This window comes from Aphelocoma coerulescens, chromosome 2, assembly GCF_041296385.1.
Source record: "Aphelocoma coerulescens isolate FSJ_1873_10779 chromosome 2, UR_Acoe_1.0, whole genome shotgun sequence".
Classification (NCBI taxonomy): Eukaryota; Metazoa; Chordata; class Aves; order Passeriformes; family Corvidae; genus Aphelocoma; species Aphelocoma coerulescens.
The window spans coordinates 34,544,284-34,556,657 of record NC_091015.1 but is presented as its reverse complement, the minus strand read 5'-3'; the positions used below and the strand labels follow the sequence as shown (position 1 = coordinate 34,556,657).

The following is a 12,374-nucleotide window of genomic DNA, read 5'->3' as shown; positions in this document are numbered from 1 at the left end:
AGAGCTCTAATAGGTTAGATGACGAGTGCTGGATGATGCATGCAGAATGACACTGGGTTATGAATCCAAGGAACTAGAAAAGGTAAGAAAACTGCCCTGAGTAGCTTGAGAAAGGAAAACAGAGGAAGGGGAAGAACTGTAAGCTGAAGAAGACAAGGGTGGTTTTGGGGTGAACAACCATTGCAAAGTTTGGATAGAAACAACTCCCTTCCACAGAACCTATTTTGTCCACTAATGCATTCTATCGAAAAAGGAACTGTGAAACACATTGGCCACACATTTCTTATCTTTCTCGTGTGGTCAGTACACCAAGAGGGTGGAAACCCAGTACAATGGATCACTGTTATCAAATAACAAGAGACTTGCTCACATGCTGAAGGTTTCACTATCACTGACAGCCACAGGCCTGTGGTGAAGTAGAGCTGCTTGTTGCACAAGTTGATAGGGAACTGCCAGAATACGAAGGATATTCTCTCAGTAAAAGCAAGGAAACATTATCCTAGAAAAACAGATGCTCCTCCTGTCTGTATTATAATTTCTTTGTGCTGGTAGGTAAGGTTTAAGCCAAAACTTCTCTGACACAAAACTCCTTCTGCACTAATTTCTGATCACTTAATCTGTGATTCTGAATGCTTCCTCACAGCTGCAGATGAAGTCATCCAGGCAACTGAAGGCCCATGTTCCAACACATCAAGGTTTCATAAGAGGTACTGAGTGAGATGGGAACAGAAAAACCTCTTTGGATCAACCTCCCTTTGGCCCAGGTCCTCATCTTTAAAAATGAGGCTATTGCCACCAGTGGATTGCAAGATTATTCCATATTTGTCAAATGTGATTTTAAAATTTGAGTAATTAAACTTGCATCACTCCTTTTGATAATTACTCTTTCTATCAATGTCTCACTCCTTTTGATAATTACTCTTTCTATCAATGTCTGTCCAGAAGAGGAATATATACTGCCTCTAACTGTTTCTCCTAAGATAACCTATACATTTCTTCTCATTTTTGAATGCCTTATTCAACAGAGAGTCAGGAAAGAACATGCAAAAAGCCCCGAGTATGAGGGAAAGTTACACCTCATGGGAACATGCTGCAGGATTTTTTTTTTTTTTTTTAAGAAAGTGCAGAAGAAGAAGAGAGGCTACACCCTTCCTGACAGCGGCATGAGGCTGAACGTAGCCCGTTATTAGGTTCTGGACGGATTTAGTTACTCAAACTCTGGACAAAATGGAGGTTACTGGGACAAAAACTGAGATACTGTCATTTCAGCTGAGCTGGAGACCATTTTACTCTACTTTCTCATGATGCAAATCCACTTCACTTTTGGTAGGTTCTTTCTAGTTGCAATTATAGTCTACAGCAAAATATTTTTGACTAAAGAGCATTTCAAGTACTCATACCATTACTGTATCAACACTTTTTTGTGAAAGTGGTGTCCTCTCGATCTCCAACCTAAAATCTGAACAAAATTTCTAAACAAGAATATGTTAACACACCACCTGACACTTTGCCTCTTTCAGGACAGCAGCATTAAAGGTCAGAGAGCTAACTAAGGTAACACTGAACAGAAAGCAAGTAACAAGAAGCTGGTTCCTCAATGCTCACTCTGGCCAGTCTCTCACAGCCAATGCTTCATAGTATGCAGGGAGGAAGTCCAACAAGCATAAAATAACAATCACTCTTCAAACAACTCTTAGATTGGAGGTAAAACCTGTTTCAAAAGCAAAAGAGGAGAGGGAAAGGGTGCAGATTCCATGACTACAGCGAGAGTTTAAAAAATATCTTGGGCTTATCAAAATTTGAAAGGCTCCACTGTGCAAAACTTCTCACCTCTTTCAGCTGATCAGCACTTCCCCACGATGCTGAGCGCTGATGTGATCTCTTTTCTGCTCCCTCTTCAGCCCAACAACTGGGTGTCTAGAAGGGGGGGAAAAAAAAATGCACTGTACTGAATTCTCCAGGTAAGACGAACTTTTGGCACAAATTACTGCTTTACTCTTTAGGCAGTGTCAGAGTCACATGAATAAATCTCAGAATCTGATATGCAGCACTAACAGTCTCAACAAATAAAAAGCAATACAGAAAACCAAAGCTTTGTAAACTTGCATTTACAAAGCATGAGAACAATGCACACTACTGAAGAAGGAATCAGAGGCCTGACAAAAAACCTCACCTGGCTGCTCCCACCCGGTGCTTTGGCATCCATGTCTATGTTTCACTCAGCAGACAGTTTAGAAAAGCACAAGATTAAAAAAACTGTACAACAAACTCAAGCCAGGACTCACTTCTCTCACCTGTCTTCCTCAACCACTGGACCACATAATCAATCCCTTCTTGCTAACTCTGACTTGACAGAGAGTTTGATACACCTTTTATTATTTTTGGCACCAACTTACATGAGCAGTACCATGACACGCAGACCTTTTTCAGCCATATCTCAAAGCCATGAAGTTTGGGGACTGTCCTCAAGATGCAGGAGCTAAAGTTAAACCCCAAAGACTGAGAAGCATCTGAAAGCCCAAACTCTTAACTACTATGCTTATTCGCCACAAGGCTATTATGAAAATTGAGGTTATCCACCAGAATTCCTGACCAAGAGAGTCACAGGAACAATGGAAACATCTAAAATTCAGGAAGAGTTTGGGATATCAACTATATAAAACTCAGGGCTATAGGCACATAAATATAAATCTGTTTACACTGGGGGCTTTTTCCCCCAACAATTTCTACTAGTATCAGCTGACTCTTTCAGAGTAAGTCCAAAATAAATAAAACCATACCACAGAAAACAACAATTTGTCCATGGGGTTTTTAAGGGAGGGGGCTACTGCTGACACTTCTAGGGAGACAGAACCCCAGACGGCAGGACAAATAGGATCTGGGATCCACATCCCTGTGGGACTTGTTCTCATGCATGGAAACCCTAATCCTCCACAGCTTTCCTTACTCTTGCTTCCTATCTAGGATCTAGAAACTTCCATAGTACCCACATGGATAACAGCGATTCTGTTTGGCTGAGGAAGGAGCCTGGGCACCACCTTGGAGAACACCATAAAACCAACAGCTCCTCACTGTCCTGCAAAGGGAGTTGAGAGCAGCCCCCAGGCCAGGCCCCTCCAGCTAAACCAGGCCAGGCATGGTACCATCAAGCACAGAACTGCAATTTCAGAGTGTGGCCTGCACCTTCAGAACCACCACACTGCCACAGCATTATACAGCCCTACAGCCCAGCACCTAACTCATCAGTGCTAATATTTAATGTACTCAGTCTCTGTGTGCACAGGCCTACTCAACCCCCTTGTGTTTTCTGCCAGCCCTGCACTTTCCATGGTTTTGGTGGGGCTTTTTCTCTGCTATTTTTACACCACCAGTAATACTTCAGCCAAAGGCCCAGCAAGCCGTGTGGGCGACTAGAAAGCAAAACAGAAAAAAATCAGTCCTGAAGTTTTTCCTGCATGCTCCCAGAAAAGAAAAAACAAGTTCTTATATAAAAAATTAAGAGTTCTGTGTATTTATTACTTGACTTTGGGTCTGGGGAAGAAACCAGAAGATAATGCGGTTATGAAAAAAAGAATAAAATCAAATGTGAAAAGTTAAAACAGCTACTTAAAACTATGTGAAAGACAAGGCAGCCCCTCAGCCAAGCAATGCTTAACTCTCCTGACCCAAAGCAGAGCCTCTGCCAACATGCATGTGCCACCTGTGTGTGCATCTGCTTGCTCTGCATTTTAACAGAGCCATGTTCTAAATAATTACTTGTTTTTGCAGATCAGGTACTTACCATCTTCTCTGGAATTTGTGTGAAAGACATTCTGTTGGGTTTAAATGATGTTTTTTTTAAAACACTGAAGTGGCTTGCAGATTTCTACTGAACTAGAGAAAATGAGGAAATTTTTTACTTTTTCAAAATCATGGGCTTTCACAATCTGTTACAATTTACTTTCCAATTTAAATTGCTCTTACAGTATTTTACTATATCCCAAGTACAGCTGGGATATAGTACCACACCCTGACACAACAACAGCATCGCAAAGGGAATTCCCAGAAAATTTATCTTTTAAGTGTGTTTTCTGAATACAGCACTGCTCCACAATTTGGGGAACACCAGGATGATGCAGAAGCAGGCAGTTTGGCAGCTTAAATACTTACTGGTAGTGCAGAAGGGTGTAGCAGGGATCACTATAAGCTCATACCCTTTCAACTACAGCTTAAAAAACTGAAAAGATACCAAGAATCTAAAAAGCCAAGTGACTTTCTCAATAAAGAGAAGTACACTGTTAAAAAACAAAACAAATATATAGAATACATGAGCTTGACAGTATTTTTAGTAAACACAGATACTGATACAGATAGCAAGGACAAAAAGCAAACTAAAATCAACCCCTGAAGTTCATCAACAACACTGACTGTTAGGAGAGAGAGATGGGAATCCTTGTATTGCAGAGGATTTATTCAGAAATCAAAAATAAAAATCAGAAGACATCTATTCACTGAATACTAAATTTTGTACTTGTTCAAGTATGCTTTGACATTCTCTTCCACTCAAATAGCATCTCCCTGGAGACAAGGACTACATGGGTGCTTTCAGCCCCTGGTGAACTGAGTCAAGACACAACCCTTCAAAATATACACAGTATACAGGGGGCAGACTACCTGTGACCCCAAATTTTACCTACAGTATTAGATTACAAGCACTGTATGATGTTTCTAGCACAATACTGAAGTTGGACTACATTATATTAATGTGCTATTTAGAGGCAGATTTAAAAAAGAAAAAGCTTTACAAAAATTATACAACATAAGCAGTTACTAGAATATTATAGCAAGGTAGTCTTCTTCAAACCACAGAAATTGCTGCTTATAATATATTGTAATCCACATTATATGAAGAGTAGTTTTGGGTTTGTAACATCAAATTCTTGTATTCAAGCAAAAGCTTTTAAAAAACAAACAGGAACACCCCAGACTTGTTGCAGTCAAACAGAAATTCTGCTTTTCTAAGTTTAGCTTATGTATGACCACCTCATATCTGCCTTAAATGCTGTCATTTAGACCACAAATATTGATGGATACGTAGCATCCACAATCTGTCACATTTCATGAAAATTATTTACGACTTCCACAAAAGAGGCTTATCAATGGAAGCTGCAAGTGTACTTCTCAAATGTTAAACATATGAAAAAAATTAAAATCAAACCATAATTCAGAATTGTATCAGAAGAAAAATTTCTGAATCACAATAAACAAAATCACAGTAGCTGCACCTCAAGTCAGAGAGAAAGAGTACCTCTTACAGTAAGAGAGGTCAGGCACCAAATGTGAAACTGGTAACATTCCAGAGCAGAAAGAAATTTAGAGCATCACAGAAGTGATGTACCGAACTTCATCAAGAAGGATTAGTCCTGCTAAGATCTTAGGGGAAGAACCTTGAAAACATTAGATAACACATGCTGCACCTACAAAACATGGGTCCTTTGTTTTCAAGATGTGAAGGTTTATGTGCCATTTCAGTTGACACATGGGATAGGACATGCTCAGAATGCCACATCTGTTTGCCCTCTTCAGTCTTCATGTAAACCATAACCACCATTGTTCTTACTCACCAACCTTGTGGAGATCAGCGCTTTTTCCAACACGTTTGGTAATCCTGCCTTGCTTTTCCACCCATGCCAGGGACATACACCTACATTCTTTCCACTTATATCAGAATGACTGCATAGCATACCAACCTACCTAAACCTAAAATAAGACTGTATTACTTTAAGTATCTCACATTTATTGCCAGCCCTTCACTCCAATTACTACATACAGCCTGCATTCTGGAATACCTACATATGTCCACGCTTTACAGGGGAAGCAATGTGTTTTTGAAGAACTTCCACATTCAAAAGAAACCCAACAGCAGCACTAGAACATAAGAATTGATGGGTTTTCAGGTATTTCTAAAGCATTCAAAGGCCATCTAGAAACTTTACAAAAGAAATTGCCAAAGCAATTAGAAGTCAATTTGACTATAGATGATGACTCTTAAACATCAAATTGTGACTCTTATACACATGTTACCAGGTTAAGTAAGGTTAGAAGGATAAACTCATAGTTCTATGACACATCTTATTCCCTGTTCTTTCTGCCAGTGTACATCATTAAAATATCCCATAAAATCAATGACAACTAACACACCAATAAAAAAGCTTCATGGAATTGATCCTCTTCATTTATGACTGTTAACTTTAGAGCAAAAAAAAAAAAAAATCTACCCAGAAGAAAACAAAACGTGCCTAACGAGAGCTAACTACATTAAAGCCTTGACCTATCCATAAGAAAACCGTATTTTAGCCAAGCATTCCAGCCTAGTAACTCTGCACTATTCTTTAGGTTAGAGAGAAGTAAAAATTCTCAAAGGTGTTTTACAAACTTACTTTCATTTCATTTGTGCAATACCTAATTGCCATATACAATGAGAAAAACTGGATTCCAGTTGGATTGCTGGATATGCCTCAGTCATCAATTGGAAATCACTGGATAATAAATATGCCACTTGGCCATTTGCTTGTTTCTTTGTATTATTTAGACTGAGAAAGATTACACAGATTAACTGGCAATATTTTTGTTATGACATTAACACCATGTTTCTTTTTAATCTCTCTTTTCTAATTTTATAAATATCTTTTTAATTACTTAGCTACTGCCAAATAATTATATTTATCAACTCTGACAATTATCCAAAGGTTTCTGAAGATTCCAAGGTTATACACAGCCATTTCTATATCTAGTTGTTCTTTACACTATTAAGGGGGAAATACTTAAAAGATGAAGCATAAAGAAGTGGTGTACAAAATTGTTCCATCAGTGCTCCAAAAGAGACAGAAAAAACGGGGAAAGAAGTTATACTGAGTTTTAAATGGCCTTAATGAAAAGTTCAGATTTTAAAAAAGGAGAGGAGGTAGGACAATGAAGGAACTCAGGAAAGGGAATCACGAAGTACATCAACAAAGGTAACTTCCTACAACAGGAAGTTTACCTGCATTTCTGAAATACTAAAACATGACTAAATAAAATTGCAAACCTCTGATTATCCAAAACGTGCTGCTCCTTAAAGATCAGCTAGTTGTATGCAGATGCACACATATACGCATGAACATACACATAGAATTCTGAGAAATACTGATTTGTGCAAATACCACAATGCAGTGTTATAGGGTATTTTTCCAAAAGCAAACATAACCACCTCACTTCTCTTCTGTATTTTCAGTCAAATCACTTGGGGCAAGTAAGAGGGACACAGAAATATGAACCATAGTCCCATTCTCCAAGACATGACAGAAACTAAACCAAACAAAATTCTGCTCCCTCCCATCTATTCTTATGAAGAAACATTTTACTCATGAGCATTATACAGGTTGAAAGAATTTAAGTGGAAACAAGAACTTGGAATAAAATTCATTAAACATTCATCTGATCACCATGAAGACCAGAAACTGTCTCTCTTTCTTTAAAAACAAAAAGGCTAAGAAATTTGGAACAGCCATAATTACAACCTTAACAAAACTCCACAAAATCTGGATTTTAGACTATGTTTAATTAGGAACAAAACATACCCTTGAAAGAGAAATAATTATTCCACCTACCATGTAAGTTATACTGACAGCATTGTTCATGAATTTAGAAGTAAAACAAGAGATAATTTATTCTTCAATGAAACATGCTCATACAGAAGAATGGTTTATTGATTTTCATTATCTTCCTTTTATTTAACCTAATTTGCGATGCATGCACCCTATCAACAACTTGGAACTCATCCTTAGTTCTTGAAATTAGATATACTTCAAACTACACAGAGCTCAAACAACAAAAACCCAGACACACACTAAAACATGAGACAATGTTTTATGATCATCTTAAAGCCTTCCTAGTGAGCATTTTATTTGGGAAAAAAACCCCCACCAAACAAAAAAAAACCCCTCAAACTGGAAATCACTGAGCAAATCAATATGCTTGTTACATTTTACATATTCATAATCCCAAGGAGTGACTCATCTTAAGCACTGATAAACGCTTGAGTTTGGCATAACTTGGAAAAAAAGACAGCTAATGTAATTCCTTACTAGGAGATATCCACAAATCCAAACCTTGCAATCCCAGTGTTCCTACCCCTTTGAAATAATACTTAATTTTGTAATGACAGCAGTATGCTTTTCCTCTCTGTTATACCTGATTATGCTGAAAAGGTAAAACTTCATTTTTAGTTTCTGAATGAGGCAAAAGGAGGCAGCCAACAGTTCACATAACCTGAACACTTACTTGAGCTCACTAGGAAAGCAATTTTACTGCCAAATACTTGGAGCTCAAATATTTATAGAACACTTTGTTTATCTTTTCCGTAACTAGTGAAAAGGTTTGTTTGTGAATGTTTAAATATTCTAAATTTTCTATTCATAAGAGTATTTGTGAAGATTGATATGGATATATATTTTAAGAGAGGGGTTGAGAAATAAAGTAAGTACAAAGCATGCTACTGAAAATCTCCTGAATGGAAATTTTATTTTCAAAACAGAAAGACTTTAAAGGCATAGTATTGTGAAAGGAAGGCACCTTTCACAATAAATCCAGGATTAAGGGCTTTTTAGGTAGATCCTTTTGTGACAGTAAATGTGACTGCTGCCTTTTTGCTAAAACTAACTGTCTGGTTCCAAAATAAGCAGGACATGAAGACAGGTTTTTCCAAAGGGTCCTCACTACAGTTTCTAAAATTTTTCTTGGAACATTTTAATCATCAGTTTCTCAAATTCATTAAATGAGATTTCTGAAACATACAGACCCATTTTTTTTTCTTTTCTAAGCGTTCTATGCTTATCTTTACCCCATCAAAGAGCTTCCTGCATTGCAAGACAGCATATTTTAGAGATGAGGAAACTTCTACATACATTCGAACTTGTCCTGAGAAACTCAGTATTACACAAAAGACTAGAACCATAGAATCTATTTCAAGACCCATAATAACTATGGATCAGAATCATGGCACAAGAGATAAGCAACTGATTTAACAACTACACCTACATTGCCTGTTAGATTGAAAACATAACTAAGAGAGCTAGTTTCTTCTAGTTTCCAATTTAGTTTGGAAGTCAAACTCAAATGGCTTATTCCAAACCCCAAAAGCACTACTGAAAAAACAAGAATGCAGCTCCTTTGATAACAATTGTGGGCTGGTTAGAATTATGTATTTTTAATCATCTTTGGGGGCAACAAGCTCCAGCAGGAGGAGGAAGCAGGCAAGAAAGAACATTCACCTTTCTAGCCAAAGAGCACTGGAGCAGCAGAATGCCCCAGGCAGCCTACCTGCCATAGGCTCCTACCAAAGACACAGCTCTGAAGAGAATCCAAAGCTATGACAAGAGTATCAGGCCATCAATAACCTCAGTAGCCTTCCCTCACCCCCATGCATACACACAAACACACTTTGAGACCAACAGATTTATTACCATGACTTAGTAAAATCTTTAGTTTGTCAGCCACTGCTATAGGGACTCTTTCTTAAATAACACTCAGCACAATTTTGCATATAGAAGCTTCAAAATAAACCAGATACAAGGCTGAGATTGATCAGCCTCAACAGATCTGCCCACATTGAGAAAATTATTTTTAACAAACTGTTTTCTAAAAGCATAAAAATATTATCGTCGCATACCACGTTACTGCATCAGCACCGATTAAAAAAAGACTACTGCAACCTATTTTAGGGTTTCATATTTATAATAAAATTAAGTGAATCCACATTTCTTCAGAATTAAATTGAGTAGACAGTTACACGAAACATCTCTGTTGTCTTGTTTTACAGCTTTTACCTGAGTAGATTTATCTTTCATACATGAAGGGTAGTGTACATGGGGATCACGTGGCCACTGTCCTGTGAGGTAAGGTCCTGTTATTGTGTCCAAAGAAGAAGTTCGCCTTATGGTACCAGAAGTTCTGATTTGCTGGGATTTTGGCCTGTCCACTGTAGAAAACCAGAACAAAACCAACAAAAAAGTCAGGCTAAATTTGATGTGAAATGTTAAAAGCTAGCTATGACACACAATGGCAAAAACATATCAGAAACCTTTGTCTAAATGCCAAGCTGAAAAGAATGCCATCACATCAAAGCAAATAACATCAGACAAAGGACAAAAACAAATAGAAAAGGGAAAATTTAACAGTTACAAAAACCCCACAATGCTTCAGATGTTCATATCTGCAAAGAACTGGGCTACTTATACTATGTATTTTCATCAGCAAGAAACATCAAGCAAATTGAAATACAGTGATGATGCAACTCAGGAAAGCCAGACACGCAGAAACTATAGCACAGTATAGCACTTTTTAAGTCAGCTTGCTTAGCTTTCTAGATACTATAATACAAATAATGAGAAAAATTGTGGTTATTAAGAAAATGCCTCTCCAATTTATTCTCTTTTCTCTATTATTTCATAATTTAAATCAATTCTGTATTATTTACAAGATCCTGCTACAGGCCTTAGCAAGCCGAGAGTGTGTCTGTGTCTTTCCCTCTGAAAGAGCTCAGGTCAGAGCAGCTGCCTTGCTTGTTTTCACTCTTCATTTTGCCTGCAATCCTTGACTCCTCCCTGTACTTCTCTCTCCATACACCCAGATCATGGAACACTTTTTCTTGTATTTCATTTGGAGAGCAAAGTGCAGGGTGATTCATGAGATTGATGTGGGAAAGAACAAGAGTTTTACAGCACACTCTCTAGATTGTCTTGCTTTGTCCTTTAGGCAAAATTACTTTATACTCATCGTCTAGACTCCACCTCAGCCAACCTAAGCCCTACGTGGCAACTACTGTCTGTTTTGCTCACCCCTACTAAAAGAAATTCACAGGTGAGATACCTTCCAAGTTAGTCACGTGGTATGCACTGATCTGACCCACCAAAAGCCTACTCACTGCTCAGAATGTGAGAGCAGATCTGCTGGCACACTTCTGACTCCAAACAAGGCCACTGGCCTTCACAAGCCTTTTCTATTTGTGTAGCACCTAGAACTGATGGATCTCAAAAGGCAGGGTCCACCATCAATGTGATATATAGCATTCAGCACAATTAGGGTGTAGCTTGCACTAATACAGCATGGTTACAGCATCATATATGAAGACAATAATGTTAAAACAGACCATTTTATACAAATATAGATCTGCTGAAACACTGCATTAGCTACTCATTTTAGGTGAAGACTTCTAAATAATGCTGTGAATTTGACATGATGTAATACATCATACTGCCTCTCACACTACAATTGTTTTGACTGCCTCATCTATAAATCAAACCCCTAACATTTCAAACAGATCTATTCTTATAGGATTCCCATTGTGACAAATCTGCATTTTAAGAAAGATCCCTGAACTATTAAAAGTAAAGAAGTCTGAAATCCAAAATAAAGATGACAAATTTTAAAAATGAAACGAGTGTTTACATTTGTGCTGAAACACAAGTGTACCTAATGGGTACCCAGCTAAAAAGAATTCTTCCAACCTTCCCTGTCATGCTATGGCACTATGCTACTCTTTCAGGTAGCCCAAGTTCTGAAAGTTTCTCAAAAAACACCTTTTAAAACAAGTCAAAGACAATGCATAAAATTATGTTTGAAGATGAGGAAATAAGGACTAAACCCAAGAAAACACAAGCCCAAAAGACACAACAAAATATATACAACCAGAGAATTAGCTACGGTCTGTGACTTGTTCTACACCCAGAAGAAAGACAACAAATCCAACATTAATAACTAAACTAATGCCATTATAACTGAAGAGAAACAACACCACCAAAAATTACTAGTTTTATTTCTCCATGGTCATTTTGGAAGTGGACTGCAAAACATTGTCAAGCCCTGAAGCCAAGAGAAGAAAATGTTCAAGATGTGGTTTTTAAAGTCCCTAATATTCATCAATATTACTCTGAATTACAGGAAACAAACCACTTATCAACTGCATAAATCAATTCAAGTTAACAAAAATTTAATGTCATCCCTATTCCATCGTTGTCTGCACTCCTTCCATCTCCTTTGAGATGGCATGCACAGATGTGTGAAAGCAATTCACTGAGTTAAACATAAAGAAAACTAAAGTGCATCCCCCCAAAGTCATAAACACATGGTTTTCCCCATTACAGCAAAGTTGCCACAACATAATGGGCAGAAACCGCCAGGAGCACTAGAACAGCAGCAGCACTGTGGTCTGTTCAGTAACAGTTTTGGCTCCTCATCTTTTATGATAGATCATTAGATCATAAAAAATAAAGGAGAAGGGATCTATAAGCATGACATTTGAAGGAACTTTTGCAAATTACTATCTGACAAGGTGTCCTGTACAGTAATGTATTCAG

The 12,374-nt window shown here is 37.8% G+C and overlaps 1 protein-coding gene across 4 annotated transcripts in view; it reads right to left on the bottom strand.

The window, feature by feature from the left end:
* Positions 1-12,374, bottom strand: part of LOC138106431 (glucocorticoid-induced transcript 1 protein-like) — a 54,113-nt gene that overhangs the window by 24,171 nt on the left and 17,568 nt on the right. For all 4 annotated transcript variants that reach the window (XM_069007016.1, XM_069007017.1, XM_069007018.1 and 1 more), the window contains exons 2-3: positions 9,846-9,997; positions 1,831-1,917 (exon numbers count right to left, since the gene is read on the bottom strand). In XM_069007016.1, coding sequence (XP_068863117.1) covers positions 1,831-1,917; positions 9,846-9,997 — 239 coding nt within the window. The remainder of the gene's footprint in view (positions 1-1,830; positions 1,918-9,845; positions 9,998-12,374) is intronic.